This window comes from Rousettus aegyptiacus, unplaced genomic scaffold, assembly GCF_014176215.1.
Source record: "Rousettus aegyptiacus isolate mRouAeg1 unplaced genomic scaffold, mRouAeg1.p scaffold_m13_p_12, whole genome shotgun sequence".
In the NCBI taxonomy this organism is placed as follows: domain Eukaryota; kingdom Metazoa; phylum Chordata; class Mammalia; order Chiroptera; family Pteropodidae; genus Rousettus; species Rousettus aegyptiacus.
In genome coordinates, this window is record NW_023416287.1 from 20,714,115 (window position 1) to 20,732,216 (window position 18,102).

General features: G+C 45.9%; 1 protein-coding gene and 1 pseudogene across 4 annotated transcripts in view; both read right to left on the bottom strand.

Annotated features, from left to right (window-relative positions):
- HM13 (histocompatibility minor 13) overlaps positions 1 to 12,020 on the bottom strand; it is a 38,704-nt gene extending 26,684 nt beyond the window's left edge. The window contains exons 1-3 of one of the 4 annotated variants that reach the window (XM_036229544.1): positions 11,724 to 12,020; positions 3,204 to 3,302; positions 2,735 to 2,863 (exon numbers count right to left, since the gene is read on the bottom strand). In XM_036229544.1, the coding sequence (XP_036085437.1) occupies positions 2,735 to 2,863; positions 3,204 to 3,302; positions 11,724 to 11,906 (411 nt within the window). In that variant the 5' untranslated portion in view covers positions 11,907 to 12,020. The remainder of the gene's footprint in view (positions 1 to 2,734; positions 2,864 to 3,203; positions 3,303 to 11,723) is intronic. The other 3 variants (XR_001597428.2, XM_016148857.2, XM_016148860.2) reach the window with 3 other exon arrangements.
- LOC118610604 lies at positions 8,394 to 8,521 on the bottom strand (annotated as a pseudogene).
- Positions 12,021 to 18,102: the final 6,082 nt, after the last annotated feature.

Genomic DNA, 18,102 nt, shown 5'->3' on the forward strand with positions numbered 1-18,102 from the left:
TGAGGAAGGCACTGCATAACCCAGCAGAGGGAGGATGGTGCCCTGGGCTGGGATGGAGGGATGTGATGATCAGTGGTCAGATTCCAGATCTGTTCTGGAACTGGAGATACAGGAAGTGCTGAGGGGCTGAGAAGGAGCAGGATGACTCCCGGGGTTTTTGGCTGAGTGGCGAGGTGGACGGAGGTGCTAAGACGGGTGGCCTCGGCAGGAGCAGGGGTTCTCTCCAGGCTGATTCTTCTGTGCTTTCCTGGTGCGACAGACTTTGCCTTCACAGTACTTCTTAAGACTGTAACTTCACATTTACGTATGTGAATATTTAATTGGCGTATGTCTCTGCTACTTAACAGGAAGCTCCTTGAAGGCAGAGATGAGTTGGCTGTTTCTCATTCTGGTGTCCCCAGCATCTAGCACAGGGGCTGGTACATAGCAGGCACTCAGTAAATGTTTACAGAATGAGTGACTGGATGAACATCCCAGTGGCCTATAACGTGAATGCTACAAGAAAAAGACCTGTGAAGAAAGCATGTGAATTGTGTTTTACTTATGACCACGTGGTGTACCTCTCACGTGGTGTTCTTTCAATGTGGGGCCTTGGGAAAAATTTCTTTCTGGTCGCACCTCTGAGTTTCTGGTTGGCTTGACTGTGTGGCCTAGGAATTGTGCACCGAGCCTTGCTTTCTTTGTGCCCTGGCTGCTACACAGTTAAATTTTTATAAGCTGCCTCAAAGAAACCAGTTTTAGATGAAGTAGAATCGAGATTTTATGATTTTGAGAAATGTTACCAACTCCGAGGCCCCACTCAGGAGGAGAAGAGGAAAGGGGTTGAGTTACCCCCACTACTAAGCAAACCAACCAACCAGCTAGCAGTCTGGAGTTCGGGAGGAATCTGGTGGTTGTGCCGTCCAGGCAGCTGTCTTTCAGAAATGTCAACGTGGACACTCTAGAGACATGGGGAAGAAGTATACTGTGTCCTCTGGCACAAGACAGGCTGGGGCTTACCTGCCAGGAGAGGAGGACAGGCTGAGCAACAGGCAACGAGTGCCTTCAATAATAATGTGCATACCCTCTGCTGCCAGAAATTCCTTCCTGGGGAATATAGCCTAAGGAAAGAATCCTAAATACTAAAATGTTACAAGGTCTTGAGGCAAGGGCCTGGGTGTGGATTCCTGGCACTCAGCACAGCAGAGACTTGAAAAACATCTGCTTAAAAGCCAATTCAGAGGCAATGGGCTAGATGTACACAGAACCACAGAGATCTCAAAAGAACAGGGGAAAGGAAAAGGAAACAGGGAGATGTACTGCACAATTCTATTTATGGAAACTAGACTTTAACTCAATACACACAGATGTACCAACATCATAGATTTTACAAGGAGACACACATCTAAGGACATAAATCAAACCATTAGGGCAGGTGCCACCGGCAGAGAGACAAATGGAGGTGGGAAATGGAGTTGGGCATCAAGAGTGGAGGGGGTAAAAAAAAAAAAGAAGGGCCTGGCATGGATAGTGTGCCACGAACAAAAGCATCTGATACAGTCAACTCTTCATCTGAGGCGTGTACACACACACACACACACACACACACACACACACACACACACCAGTGAATGCCTAATGTTATTTGATGTACTCTTAATTTATGAGTAAAAATCAGAATGATTTTATTCTGTTTAAAGTGAGGGGGATGCTGTAAGTCAACTGTGGTGTATCTGCTTGTGGGTATCTTGAAAGTATTTAGTCCTGATCCAACAATGAGGGAGCGGTGGAACAGGAAACAGGCTTTAGCAATTGTTTTTGTGTCACTCACAGACTGGTAAAATGGTAAAAATAATCTGGATGCTACATAATGCAGGTGAGGGTACAGGGAAGCCAGAACACTCATGACATAAACTGGTACGGTCTCTCTGGAGGGATGTGGCACTACCTGTCCAAATGACAAATGGAGATGCTGTTGGACTTGGTCATTCTACTGCAGATACATCTGAAAATGTGTGCCTGTGCCAAGATGTGCATGACGATGTCCCTGGGAGTACTGCTGTGATGCCCCACCATTAAACACCCCTCAGGACACATTCATAAAATAGAACTATGAGTAACTATTAAAAAGAATGAGGTAGATTTGACTATTGATATAAAAATATATCCATGGTAAGAATTGTATATTTGAGACGTGAATTTATTTTTAAATTTTAATATAAATGTAGATCTGTGCATAAAAGAAAGGTTCACAAGAAACTATATTTGAGAGAGGATTATGGCTCATTTGTACCTTCCCTTAGATTGAAAAATAGTTTTTCAACTATGTACATGGTATTTTTAAAAATGTCAATTAAAAGCTGTCCTTGAAGAATTTTCAATAACCAGGAAAAAAGTGCTTCTGATGTGATATTAAAAAAAAAAAAAAGGAAAAAGGACCTAATACTACAATTATAATTATGTTAAAAAATATGCTTATTAGAAGCCTGCAAGAGATATGGCAAAACATTGATAGGGATTATCTCTGTATTTTTCCCTCTTGACATTTTCCCCTCTAAGTTTTCAGAGTATATTACTTTTATAATTAGAAAATAGTGTATATTTTTTAAAAGTTTAAGGACAGTTTGCAGTAACATGAGAAAATGCTTATGATGTTATTAACATGGAGTGAAAAAAGCAGCTACAAAACTGAATACAGCACGTGGTCACAGCTACGGCGAAACCATGCACGGGGAGAAACAGTGGAAGGACACACCTCAAAAGGGAATCTGTGATTGTCTCTGGTAGTGGGGTTTTGGATGACTGCTGTTTTCCCCTTTTTACTTTTCTGTGTTTTCCAGGTTTTCAACACTGAGCCTGTGTAACTTTTATTGGGAAAATAAACCTCGATAAATTAAAAAAAAAAAAACAATTAGTATGGTAGAGGTATGTCTGAGACACAAGCTATACCCCATCCCAACATAAACAGTACAATGAAACTAAATAGGTATTACGAAAACAAAACAAAAAGCTCCGTGGAGAAAAGCAGTAAAGACTGGTGGGACAGAGCTCCCAAAACCAACAGCGGCTGTCTCTGGGTAGTGGGTCTAGAGGTGAATTACTATTTTACCCTGCTCTTTATTTTCTATACATGAACATGCATGTCTCCTGTGATGGGAAAAATAAAACAAACAAAAAATACGATCATTGAAACCAAATGACACAATAGGTGGCAAAGGACTTACTTTGAAAAAGAGGTAGAGCCCCAAGAGCGTGCAGCTGGCGATGATGGGGAAGCGGGCGGCGTCCCGGCTGGTGATTGTCTCGGGCATGTCTGAGGCGTTCTAGAGGAGAGAAAAAAGGTGCCTACTGAGCAGGGCTGTGGTTCTGGCCTCCAAGGGCTGGACACTGGTGAGAATTTGGTGCTGGAATAGCTCATCGATCTCCTTCCCCCTCTCTGCCCTGGTTCATTTACGTGGCTCAGGGTTCCCACGTTTTCCTGACTCAAGGCTTTTGTTCATGTTGTTCCCTCTGCCCAACCACCTAGAGTGAGATGCTCTAATCCCTCTATTTTGCTATTGAAGAGATCTGGATCCTGACAGGAACAGTCCAGGGAGGACCCCGTGCACATGTGAGAAGAGCTATGGCAGAGGCGGTGACGGTATGTAATAACTAAAAGAAAAAACTCTGGGAACGGGTGACAATGAGCTGTCCTAGAATCCATGAGAACTGTTTCCAATTTTCTTATGGGGTAGCTAAGAGGTAAATGTGATTAATCTTTTATCTAGTAGGTAGTGAGTGAATACTAAGTAGAAATAAACCAAAAACCAACAAAACTGACAATGGCTGAACTGACAATGGCTCAACCCACACATGGGAAGATACCAATAGCAAAGAAAAGCAAATGAAAACTGAATCTGGTAGGAGTGAAAGCCACAATTAAGTTTACAATGGCAGATGCTATAGTTGGCAAGAATGTGATCTGGGCAAAGAGCTGACAGAGGATAAATATTTACATAAAAAAGAACTGAATGCAATGAAAATAATTTTAGTTTTATAAAAATGGAAAAAAGCTGGAAATGGAGTAATAGTGCAACGGAGGAATTAAACGGCTTCATAGAATTCATACCAAAAGACTTTCTAATGAAAATCCATCAATAGTAGAAGTCTGGTTCAAATTTATATTAAAAACACAGAGTGAAAAGCTTTCAGGATTATGATGCTCTTCATGCCCTCTCCTAGGCAAAATCTTCATTCCTCAGGGACCCAGCAAATGTCCCCGCCACGAAGCTTTCTGAGATTTCCCCACTGGGATAAGCCTACTTTCCAACCCCAATTCTCACTGCACTTTGTATGTCTAATTCTACTTTAAATTATAGCTACGGGAAGTCCTAGCAAGGCCATATTAGACTTCTGCTCATGTCAAAGGGAAGTTCTTTCCACAAGAGGCACAGGCTCATCAGAGTGCCCAAGAGTTCACCATCACATCCATCCTCTGAATGAGGCACCGGCATCCCTGGGAGAAGGGATCACGTGCAGCTCCTGTCTCATTACAGCTCACGGCTGCCTCTTAAAAACCAACAGGACAAAACAAGGTAAGGAGAAAGCTGCCTGGAGAGGTAGATTTTGGCCCTTGTTTCCCTGGAGAAGGCTGCAGTAGGGGAAGGAGATGGGGGCCAAAAGCAGCAAGCCCGTGAAATGACCACCAGATGGAGAGGTGGGGAACTGGGAAGCTTATATGCCCCTGGTTTGCATACGAACTGGTTCAGCCTTTTGGGGAGGGCAACTGGGCAGCTGTGTCAAATCATGACTTGCACATGCCCAAGATACAAAGATTGACAACAGGAATTACAAATGGCTCTTAATCACAGGAAAAACGTTCCTCACTTTTAATAAGAGCTCGAATTGCAGTACATGAATATCAGAACGACAAAAATCCAGACGTTTTGATGACACACTGGGGTGGTGAGGCTGAGGGGAAACAGGTGCTGCTGACCCGCACTGCGGACAGGAGGGCACGCCAGTCTTGCTGTAGACGGCACGCTGGCAACACGTGTCAGCATCACAAATGCACATAACTTTTGACCAAGCAATTCTACTTCTGGGAATTTTTCCCACAGATATAATTCGCACATGTAAAAATGATGCATATAAAGTATAGTCAGCCAAGGTATTCATTGCTCTCTTAATGGCTTACAGGGTGACTGACATTTACTCATCTGTCAAACAGATGACAATCTCTAGCTTTACTTACCTCTAAAAGGGCCAAGCGCCTCAAACCAACTTAGATATGGAATGTGAAAGAGCCCTGTGACCCTGTGAAGAGCCGTGATTAACAGGGAGGTCCTTCACCAAATCCCCCCTACACATGCATGGCTGAGGTGGCCCAGGAACAGGGCTGGGAGGTAGGCGCTCTCCTCTGGAGCTACCAGAGGCAGCTCTGTGTGATCACTCTCTGGCAGTGTTGCTGGGAGGTGGCGATGGGGTGGGTGGGTGAGCAACACCAACACTGAGAAGCAGAGTCATCGTCCTTCCCTCTTCTCTCCCAGACCTTGGTTTCTGCTTTTGGCAGTAGAATGCTGAGAGGCTTGGGCAAGTGCCTCACCTCTCTGTGTACCTCCCTCCACAAATTCTATGTTTCCTGTGTAGCAATAGTGTGACCACAAAAAAATACTAGCTCCTGATCTCAAAGAGTTCACAGGCGGGTAGGCCAATACCTTGACATGTAAATAGAATATCACAATACAGTGTGACACATGACAAAATGAGACATGCATACTGGTGTGATACATGGTTTGAGTGCCAAATGGTAGAGAGCGCTCTGAGGCCAGAAGGCCCGTTCTGCTACCCAGCTCTGCAGTTGTCCAGCTGTGGGACTTTGTGGGTTATTCTCTCTTAGAGCCCCAACTCCCTCAGTTGTAATACGAGTGGCAGGATTCTATGATTTTTGCACTGGAAGTATTTATTGCTGTGCATTAAGCAAGTCACACAAGCTGTATGAATGGTTTGTATTATTATGTACAAGGAAATTATGAGAAAGCAGACAGGACACTATCTCTGCAGGAAAAAAGGGAGTGCCAGAGGTTGTTGGAGCAGATGTCACTTAAGCAAGACTGAAGGTCAAGCACAAAGGTGTCCAAGCACAAAGATGTGAAAGTACACAAGGGACTCTGGCTTCGCCTAAAACCAGTGTTAGGGCTCATTTCCACATAGTCCTTTCAATTTAGCCCAATATCCGGGGCGGGAAGAGGCTTAACACTATTAATGACAAATCAAAGTTGGACAGATGTTCCACCATAGAGAGGAGTCTGGTCTTCTCCATGGGTGACTGTTATATCCTATACTGCAATGCTGAGTCAGAACGGGAGACTTGAAATCTGACTGACAACAACAAGGGTAACATTTACTGAGAACTTTCTAGGGGCCAAGCACTCTAGATGATTTCATTCTCATGAAAAATGAAGCCAGGACTTTTAATAGCTCCATCTCATAGATGAGGAAACTGAGGCTCAGAGAGGTGAAGTAACTTGCTTTAAGGTCACACAGCTGGCGAGTGGCAGAGCCAGGATTCACACTGAGGCCATCTAGTTTGAGCCCAAACTTTTGGTTATTACTTCCCAAATGGCCTCTACCTTTCCCATCTGGAAATTTCTGCTGGAAAGTTGTGACAAGATGCGCAGGGAGCCTGAGACCTTTCTGAGGAACAACTTCCTGTAGGCAACAGAACAGTTAATCTTCATAGTTACAAAAATACTAAATGTTGTTAGAATTCTCTACTAATTCGACTTGGATTTTTTTAAAAGCAGCTACTGTTATGCAAATGCTAGAGCTCCTGAAACAAACAAACAAAAAAACATAATTAGAGAGTGGAGGTAAAAGCTAACACAAACAGTAGAAATAAATTTAGCTTCCAGTGATATTCTGGATGTCAGTTATCGGGGCGGAAGCAAAAGCAGTGAGGGAGGACAGATGCCCAGCCTAAAGCCACTGGCTCTCCTCGAGCTCTGGGAGTACCGCTTCCAGGCCGTGCCCTAGAAAACGCCTGAATTCATGGACCACTCTGTTACTCTGTCACTCCACCTAGAGACCCCAGGGTCCTCACTCCTTACCACCACTTTCACTCCATCACCTCACTATGATTCTGCTTCCTAGCATTTCCTGAACTGGCCCCCTCGCCCTATTCCTTTGCCCCCACTGTGGTCTTCACCCAACCACCTCACCAGCCTCCATCCTTTCTCCCTCCTGCATATCTCCACCCTGCCAGGAGCACTTTCTGAAGCCTAAACCTGACTGTATCACATACCTGCTCTAAAACCTTCAGAGAAGGGACTACTAAGCAGCATTACACAAGAATCGAGGCCACTGATAGTGGGAGTGTAAACTGATACAGCCCCTATGGTGGATAACTTGGTAAAGTTAAAACACTCACATAGCCTTTGACCCAGCAAATCAACTGCAAGGAATTTCTCTCTCTCCCTCTCCTCTTCTCTCTCCCTCTCTCCCTCTCTCCTATCCGCCCCCCTCTTTCTCTCTCTCTCACACACACACAAACATACACCCACACACACACGCGTGAAATAACAAATGTACAAGGAGATTGATTTCAGCATGGCTTGTAACAGCAAAAGACTGATACAACCTAAATGACCAGCAGAGGACTCTCAGTCAGAGGTTTTCACACTTGAGCACACATCAGAATCACCAGAAAGTCTTGTGAAAATAGACTGCTGGGCCCACCTGGAGTTTCTGGGTCAGAATGTGCATTTCTCACAAGGTCCTGGGTGATGCTGATGCTGCTGGTCCAGGGATCACACTTTGAGAACCACTCCTCTGAACACTGTGGGGTACAGGTGGGACACTATACAGCTGATAAAGAACACAACCACTCCACAGGTACTGACATATGCATCTCCAACAGACATTTGGTGAAAAAAGGAGCAAAAAAGAGTATACATACAACAAAACAGAACAGTTACATAGCAAAAATCGGGAAAAGCATATGTTTATTCATTTGTAAAGGCACAGGATCTCCTGGATGTTTATCCAAGAAACAGGTACTAGGGTCTGCCTCTGGGGAAAGAACCTGGGCAGTGGGGCTGGGAGGAAGACACCCTGGGTGCGTATCACCCGCCTTCCCTGCCACAGAGCAGTAAGGCACAGCTACATGCACTGACACGGGAACATGACCAAGCTGCTGCTAACGAAAAAAAAATTCGAGCTGTAGTGCATTATGTACTGTAAAATTCCATTTTTATAAAAGTAAATTTACATGTGGATATACACACAGGCACATACATGTTTACACACACACCAGAAAAAATTCTGGAAGATTACACGCTGAACAACTCACTGGGTTACCTCCAAGGACTGGTACTGAGGAAGCTTTTATACTTTTATATTTGTCAGCTTACAATCCCATATTTTTTATTTTTTTATGCCTACAGCACCTGGTCTTCCTAGGTGGTCTCCCAACCAAGTACTAACCAGGCCTGACCCTGCTCAGCTTCGGAGATCAGACGGGACCTAAGCATGGCATGCTGTTCAGGGTGGCATGGCCGTAGATGAGGCTTTTATACTTCTGCATTGCTTGATTTATTTTTTTTTTTAAGTGCAAATGTGTAGTACTTTTGCAACTATGAAGAATAACTGTTGCATTGTCTTCAGGATTCTGTACCTCAGAAAGCACTAAGGGTCCAAAGGCTCCGTGAGCATCTTCTTGTTGCCCCATCCAAGCCCCAGGCTCATGTCATACTACTCAAGGCCTTCCTGAACACACCAGTGGTCCAGGCCCCCCTCTCTTTCTGTTCTGCCTACCGAACTCTCACTCTTCTATACAAAGACAGCTCTAGGAGGCACATCAACATTCAGTTTAGTCAGCTGGTCACACACACACACATCTGTTTTTCCTTGGTGACGGAGCTCTATGAGTGCAGGACTTGGCTTTCTTTGTCCTGGCACCCGTGGTAGCCAGCCCAGGGCCTGGCACAGAGCAGGAGCCCAGTGTAGTTGGCTGAGGGGCTCCTCTGAGTTACAAGTCAAGAGCCTTTGAAGAGTTCTGATGTGCGGCTATTGCTGGAGCTGGGATTTGCTCCCTTCTGGGAACACAGGTCTCTGACAGGGATGGGCACCATCTAAGATTGCTCCTCCCAAGGCTCCACACTCCTGGATGCCCCACCTACTTCTCTCCATGATTTCACAATTTGCCCTGCCTGCTATGGACCAGTTGGCTCCAGGGAGAATTTTGTCCTCATATGCCCTCTCAGCTGGCTTTGGGATTTAACACTGGTGGGAAATCAAAACTCTTGCCCTCCTCATCTCAATGACTTTTCTCTCTGGTTGCCAAGTGCCCAGGGAAGCATGACTCGGGGTAGTAAAAGGGAGTCATTTGGCCTGTCCTTTCCCTAGGCCCGAATGCCACCAGTGTGGGTCTTTAGAGGCATCTATGCAGCAAAGAGAGTGCCCTGGACTAGTGACAGCTGTTTTGTCCCTAATTGGTAGAGTGATCCTGAGAGGTTATTTCTTTGGCTCTCGATTCTGTCTGTATAATGGGGATAATAAAATTGGCTCTGCCTGCTACACTTGGCTACTGGAAAACTCAGAGAGGGTGAAGGCTCTGTAAAGTTTAGAACCTCCTAGTGGTGGGAAGTTACTAAGCATTAGGCCCTTTGCAATTTCATGTAGTCTTCCAACCCCTCATTCCCCGCAGGAGATGCTGGGGGGGGGTGGGGGTGGGTATTTAGAAGCCACAGTGGATCTAAAGCTCTCTTCTATCCAGACCCTCCGATTCACCCACACCATCTCCTGAACTGCCTTGCACCTCTGCTCACCCGGTTTCCTCTGCCTAGAATGTCTCTACATCAAGGCTCAAGCCCACCTTTGCCACAAGGCTGCCCTGCCCTGCTGCAAGTGTGTTCAGCATTTCTCCCTAAACCCTGAGCACTACCTGTGTGACGATCGCCTGTATCACATTGAGGGTGTTACTCCTCCCTCATCCAGACATCAAAACTCCCTGGTGACAGGGCTCTGACCATCTCTGCAGCATCCCTACACCCCAGACAATAGTGGAGGTTCAGGAAATTTTGTTGCCTGGAAGGTGTTTTCTGAAGAAATTAGTGACTCACATGCAGAAAATGCCAAGAATTACTCAGTTATGGAGCCCCTCAGATCAGGCTGACCAGCTGACACACGCTTGCCCTCACCTCCTTTGTCCTGGTCTATTTCAGAACTTCTCCCTGCACCAAGTGTCAACCCGAAAGGTATGGTAGGAAGGCTGAAGGCCACCTGAATTCTGCTTAGGAGAGTCATGACAGAAAGGCAAATGGGGCCACCTAAGTAAGCCTTTCCGGACTACTCCCCTCTACGTCTGACCACAGAGAGCACCAGCGGCTGAGTTCTCTGATTTCGCAGGTGGCAGGTGGCAGGCCTCAGCTACTGCTCAAGTTGGGTGATGTTTCAAGATCCCGGCCTGAGCAGTTTCAAAAGTGGCAGGTACTTTGTGGGACTGCCCTCTTTGGGTAAGACAGCTTCCGCTGAGGTTCAACTTCAGGTTTGGGTCAGGGAGAAGCAGCAGGGAACTACAGATCAGGAGATTGTGGAGGAGGGGACTGGGTGCCAGGAAGTGACAACCTATTGGTACAATGGGCTAGAGAGGGCTTAATATAGGGAAGAAGAGCGGGGGAGGAAGTGGGGAGGTAGAAGGGGCCTGGGTTCTCTTTGGTATCCAATGGGACAAATGTTGAGGAAGGGGAGGGATGGGGTCTGGCCCAATCTCACCAGAGAGGCCAACAGCAGCTCAGTTACTTGGCAGGTAGGCCCAATTTAGTGTAGAGACGGTCTTGGGGGTATAGGGAGAAAGGCTATTTTGAAGTTGGGTCAGGATCTGGGGTGGGAATAGGGTTAGGGAAGGAAACAAGGTCTGGGCTCAGACTAGGACAAGTAGGCAAGGTTGGCTGGTTGTCAGGGAGAGGAAACCAGCAAAATAAGGAGTCTACACATGGTTAAAAAGGGAAGCGCCAAGGTGCCAGGCTCTGAGGGGTTAGCTGGATGAAACTGGGTCCAGAAAGCGATGCAAAAAACTGGGGGCTGAGATCCTGGGCTATATTCCTGGGTTAATATTTTTTTATTTTGGAGGCAAGGGCAAGAGCCTGATCTGGGGGGTTCTGGGAGAGCACACTACAGACCAAAGATTCGAGTTAGACAGGTGTCAAGAATCTAGGGAGGGACCTGGATGCTAGAATCTGCCCTGGAATGAGGTGAGTCAAGGTTCCTAATGGAGGGATGGGACAGGATTGTACCATTCAGGAGTTCTCAGGACCAGTGCCCCCTTAGGTAAAGATCAGGATTAACCTGGAGCTCAGGATGGGGTGACTGCCCAGATGGGATGAACAGCCACAACGGAGGGTGGGGCTGGTCTGGCTGGGTCCCGTAGGCTCAGAACAATTAGTCCAAATCAGGGTGTGAGGGGCGACTGAGTGTTCCCAGTATGTTGTACAGAGAGAGGGATGTGTCAAGGTGTGAGGGGGGGGGGGAGAACCTAGGCCCTATTTGAGGAAGGTGTAAATACTCGGTTTGCGGGTCGGTGCCCCGATTGTGGGGCACCTAAGGCCAGCCTCGGGATGTGGGCCTGGGGTGGAGAAGCTGGGAAGGGTCAGTGTCAGGGAGAGGAGGTGTCTGTCCCGTCTAGGGAGGGCGGGCGGGGGCGGGCCCGTGTCAGCCGTGTCCCGGGTGGGAGGATGGAAAGCACCCGCTTTTGCCGCTGACCCTACCTTGCCGCGGGCGCAGCGCACGGAACGCAGGGCGCCGAAGAAGATGGGCAGCAGCGCCATGAGCAGGAGGCTGCCGTAGGCCAGCGCGATGCCCTCGGGCGTGGAAGGCGGCCGCGTCGTTCCGTTGGCTGGGCCGCCTACCTCGGCGCTGCCATTATGCGGGTCGCTGAGGGCCGAGTCCATGGCGAGGCTGCGCTCGGGGTCCGACTCCAGTTCCGGCTGCTGCAGTACAGACGCAGAAGGGAAGACAGGAGCTGCAGGGAAAGCCACGTTCCCCTAAAGAAACAGGAAGTGACGTGCCTCCTTCGTCGGCCCATGCCGCGCACGCGTGCGCGTTCATGTCTCCCCGCCCGCGCGCCCTCCAGCGGTGGCGGAGGGCGCGGAGGCCAGTTGCTAAGCAACTTGCCAGGGATCGGGAAAGGAACGCTGGACATCTGCGGTGCGCGTTCATCCAGAGGGAGACCTGAGGATCCCATTCCACAGTCCCAGTTAACCTTCTCAATCCCAGTTTGTCCCATAGATCCTCATTCTAATAACTAAGTATCTGTTTACTCATTCATGCATTCATCCAATATTCAATTGTTCTTCCACTTCTTAAATTCTTGAGTCTCTTATTATATGCCAGGCACTGTCCTAGGCTCTAGGGACACAGAGGGGGAAATACAAGCAAAATTTCGTCCCTATTCTCATGAAGGTTGCTTCTTTGGTGTGGTGGGTTGCGGGGGGGTGGGGTGGGGTGGAAGGACAGGGAGGGCTGTTGGGAAGACCATAAATAAAATGAGCAAAATAAAGTGTAAAGTTTACAGGATGTTAGTGTATAGCTAAATGTTACATATCATAGCATGTTAACGGAGATAATTTAGAGATACCTCCCTCTCTACAAGCATAGTACACTTCTGTTTATGGTTTGGGCCAGGGTGGTTTCAGCCAGTTCCAGAGGATGAAGGTCAGGTGGCTGGTTCTGTATTCTGTACGTGACCAGCCCTGTGGAGCTCCCAGTGTTTGTGTGTCCAGGAGTGAGGAGAGAGTGACTTGGCTTTGGGTGCAGGCCAACACTGTTTGGGGCTCCTGGGTATGCTACTGCTGCCCTCGTTCGGAGCTGGAGAAAGTAAGTGCCAAACTGGAGAAAGCTGAACCCTGTAGGCACCCAGCACTGGAGAAACTTTGAGCCAAACAGTGGAGAAGAAAGCATGCTCTCCAGGAACCCAGGGAGTAGTCAACCTGGAACCAGAAAGGGATGATCCATCTTCCTCCAGGATCCCTCTAGCATACTCTACTGAAAAAACTTAACATATGTCCGTTGGCAGAGGAGACATTTATAAGGCCCAGCTCCATTATCACAGAGCGAACTTAGAGCTGCAAGGTAATAAGTTGATAAAGAACACAGATGGTATAAAATCATGCGGCTTGGTTCAAGCTTGACAGGTGGTGAGGTGGGGCTGGAGCATGCGGTTCATGGTGAGGGAAGACAAAGGCAAAGAGTCAGACTATAAAAGTTTGAATAACAGAGTTGTTTGCCAAGTATATTTCAGGCACTATACTAATAACTTTATATGCATTTTTTTTTATCCCAATAACACTAGTAAGGGATGATTGGTTTCATTTTACAGATAAGGAAACTAAGCCTCACAGAGGTAAACTAGCCAGCCCAGGTCATACAGTCAGCAGTGGGAGAGGAGAGACTTGAACTCACGTCTATAAGACTCCAAAGTTGCTGCTCTTTCCGACATTCCAGGTACACAGAAGGTTAAGGAATTTGGACTAGAGTATCTTAGTTCTGGGCAGAAAATGTGTAGTTTCAGGCTCTGTTTTTCAATATGCTGAACCTGACCTGAATGGATGGGTGAAGGCAGTATGCCTGATGAATTCATCCATCAATAATTCAGGCCACAAGGTTTGCCCGGCAACTGGGCCTCATGGCACTGAGCCTCCTCATCTTAGAGCATACAATTGGAAATCAGAGACATTCCTGTTTCATGATAGCCTGAGCACTTAAATTTAGTTTGGCCTAAGGCAGATCTGACCATCTCTCTTTACACTCCAGAGTGGGAGATTGTGAATATGATCCGGGGAATCGAGGGGCTGACCCAAGTTCAGAAAGCTCCTGTCAATGATTGGATTTCTGGTTTGAAGTCAACTTGTCTTGATATTCTTCAGAGACAGGAATAAGGCAGTCTTGGTGGGACGGGGGTGGTACTCAAGTCTTTATCTGTTAAAGCCTCCTGGATGAGGCTGTTTTCCCAGAGGAGATCTGAGCCGAGGTCAAGAATGGAGGCTGTTTAGAGCCCGGGGTGGTTAAATTACAAGATATTTGTTTCAAAAAAAGATGCAACCTTCCTTACACCACTTTTCACTTTTTACTGTATTTGGTCACTGTGAATTGATTTTCGTTTTTTCATTTCCTTTCTCGTATGCTCATATACGTATACACATACTTGCACACATTATTACATGCTTAAATAGTTATAAAAATAAGAAACAAGGATCATCAATGGATGTTAAAACTATTAGGAGAAAGGTTATTGAGGAACAGGTTATTCACACAGTCTTATAGTGTTGTTCCACAGATGATTTATTATAAAAGGAAGAACTTTTCTTTCTAATAGAATGATCTGGTGGACAATCCCTAAACCAAATGATCAAACTCAGTGTCACCAGATGGGATGGGACAAAATGACAAGCTGTGGTGCAATGTGGGGGGCACATCAGCTGTGTAGTCTTCTTGCCAAACGTGTTTAATCTGCATCTATTCATGAGAAAACATGAGGAAAAATCAGAAAAATCCAGATTGTGGCACATTCCACAAGACAATGAGCTTGGACTCTTAAAAATATTGGTGCCATGAAAAAAAGAAAACTCATAGGATTGCTGCAGGTGAAAGGAGACTGAAGAGAGGTGAAAACAAAATGCAATGTATCATCCTTGATTGGGTCCCGGATCACAACATTTTCATAAAGAAAATGTTCAGACAAGTGGGGAAATTTGAATATGGATTGTTCGGGTGTGATAATGATATTGTGGTTCTGTAGGACCTTGCTAATCAAGGTGTGGACCCCAGACCAGCAGCAGCAAGCATCACCTGGGTACCTGTAAGAAATGTAGAATCTCGGACTCCACATCAGACCTACCAAATCTCCAGGTGATCTACATACACATTTAGTTTGAGAAATGCAAGTGTAGGAGAACGTCCTTATTTGTAAAAGGTATTTTCTACTTCATGAGCCCAGATGATCCTGAGTTCTTGATCCTTGTGAGAGAATGGGCAGGAAACCAGTAAAACTTTATAAAGATTTACTGTTCTTATTATTTGCTGAGGCCACAGGGCCTTTAAATCCCCTTAACACTCATCAGCATGTACAGATCTTTAAAACATGGATCTGAGCATTAAGAAAAATGTTCAATATGATTTATGTAAATTATGCAACATCACAAAGCTAATGAGGATATTTACATATTAAAGAATACATGCCAAGTACATTAGAACCATTGCCTATAGAGGGATGGGAATGGGAGTAGGGTTGGTAATTAAAACAAAAAAAAACGTACATAAGTAAAATGGAACAAGGCTCTTGTGAAAAAACAGTGATGGCAATCACTGTTGATGAAGGAATGAGTATGATGAGCTCCTGACAGTCGAAAAACAAAGTAAAAGATCTTTAAAGACTTAAAGACAAAGTCGTCATTTCAGAGTTCCCTTTGTTCTTTATTGATTTTAGGTCAGGCTGGAATTTCAAAGGGAATGGCAAATGCCATCTGACAGTGAGTCAAGATTCTTTGGCTTGCAAGGGCTGGACGTCCAGCTTGAAGCACTTTAGGCAGGAATGTATAGGCTTGAACTCCAAGGAAATAGGTAAATAACCAAAGCTCTGGAGAGGACAGACAAGGACAGAGCTGGGCCTCAGTTACTCCCAGAAACCAGGGTGTCTATGTTGCCAGGATCCTTTTTGCTTTTCTCTACATACTGTCTTTATTGTCTTTCACAGAAAAGCTGTGTGTGCTACAAATGGCAGCCCCCATGAGCTGAGCTAACATGTCATGATCTGCCTCGGAAACCTGGAGACTCCTGGATTAATGAGCCTCCTTTTATCAGCATAGTCAGGATGTCTAGCTCTACTGTCACGAGGCCTCCAATGTAGGTGAGGCTTCCATTACATGGTCTGAATCTGGGGTCGGTGAGGATTTCTGTAATCTTGGGCAAAAGATGTTGGAATGACGGAATGTTAGAATTGTAGAACGCTAGCATCACAGTGTACACAGAGTGGAATGTGACTGCCGTAGCATTGATATTTTTCCTAGGGAGGGAACCGTATGTATGTATAATATGGGAAGGTACCTTGACAATTTGCTTGAGGGGAATGTGAGACCCTAAGAGCTCTGATTGGCAGGTGCCAAAGAAACAGAAAAGGCTTTGCATTAGAAATGAACAGGAGTGTGTCGGAGGGAGAGAATGAGACAGACAAAAATGAATGGGAAGATAGAGGGAGGAAAGAAGTCAGTGAGATGGTGTGAGGCTGGGACGCCACACGGGGTGACCAAGTTTCTTATTTGTGAGACTCTGATGTGAGCTCCTGCATCGTCACACAGTTTTCCACGCCTGCAGAGTGCTCTGGGTGGGTGGGACTGTATGTATTTTTGGTTCAACGCTGTTCGGTATGAGGAGTTACAAACCGAGGAGGAAGGACTATGGAATCAGAGGATCCCATGGCTGCTGAGTGAGAAATGGGTTGGCCAGGGCAAGAGTAAAAGTGAATAAATAGACCAAAGAGGAGATGGTAGCAGTTTTGGCTAGGGTGGTGCTGGTAGAGAAGGAGCGAAGTAGAGGCGATGAATATGTATTTAGGAAATTTCTGGTTTAGGATTTAATTTAGAAAATAGAATCAGGGCTAATAAAAGAGAATAGAAAACAAGACTCCCTGATGGGCAGTGAGGAAGGAGGAGGAACTGAATCTTGGGCTTCTGAATTGAGCTGCTAGATAAATGATGGAGATGCCATTAACTGAGATGGAGAAGATTGGTGCGGGCCAGATGTTCTGTCTCCTTCAGTCTGGAATTTCTTTGGGAGGCAGCTGCTCCCCATGCGTTAGTGCCCCTCTTCTGCCAGAAGAGGGCAGCCTCGGCCAATTAACAGACAGCTCTGGTATGTCTAAGATGGATGGGCCTGGGACACTGGCAATGAATGGCAAGGCCACTGCATGACTTATGGAGATGCAGCAGGCCCACTCTGAGGCTTAAATCCAGTCTTTGACTTTGAGGTTGATCCAGACACAGAAATCTGGGCCAATCTAGGCCACATTGACCCTTCTGGGCTATTTCAACAGCTTCCTAGTCCGTCTCCTGAAGTCACATCTCTTTGCTTAAAATCCTTCAGTGGCTCCCTGTTGCCCTCAAGATAATTTCATGATCCTCACTAAGGCCTTTGAGACCTTGTATGTACTGCCCCTGCCTAGATGTCCAGCTCATCCATTACAGCTCTCTTGTTTTTCATTAAGTCGTTTTCTGCCTCAGGCCCTTTGCATGGGCTGTCCCTCCCTGCTTGGTCTTCTCTCTCCTTGACTTTTTTTTGTTAAGCTAGCTCCTTCTTATGGGTCTCAGCTTAAATGTCACATTCTCTGACCACGTTTCCTATCTCAGTTACTTAAAAAAAAAAAATCCTCATACTACATAGCACTTCAACATGCAATGTGCTAGATACCAGAATAATTTGATATATAAGTGTTGTTTCTATTTTCTCTCTCCTTTCTATATTTTTTGACTAGAAGAGGTTTGGTCATAGAGCTTAAAGCAGAAGCTGTTTCCAAGACTCTTTCCTTTCTGGCTCGCTTCCATTTTCAGTAAGTTTAAACATCATAGAGCAGATACCGCAAACTGAGTTTCATAGGCCCAATCCTGCTTACAGATGTGTTTTGTATGACTTTCACCAAGGTTTAGCAACTGTTTTCACTCAGTTATCAAAGTTAAAAAAATAGAGCAATTTAAAAAAAAATTGGCTATTTAGTTTCTCTTGAATATTTAGAGGATCTGGGAATCTCAGCCCTGCATTTTCATGTGGTGGGTGCTAATACCTACTAACGTCAGGCACTTTCGAAGTGCTTTCTTGCATAAAGTTGTGCAGATAGGTACAAGTATTCTTTTTCATGCTTAAGGAAACGAGCAAGGAGTAGTTAAGCGACTTGCTTAAGAACTCACAGGTGGTAAACGGCAGCAGTAGAATTTGAACCCAGGCCACATAGCTTTAGAATGTGTGCTTCTAAACATGTGGCAACACTGCTTAATAGCAGTTTGTCCTCTAAGTCTCCAAGTCTCACACTTTTTTCTTGTTACCTGCTTGGCTCCTAGAGACTCTTGGGTTTGCCAACTCTTGGTGTAGAGAGGGTGTTTA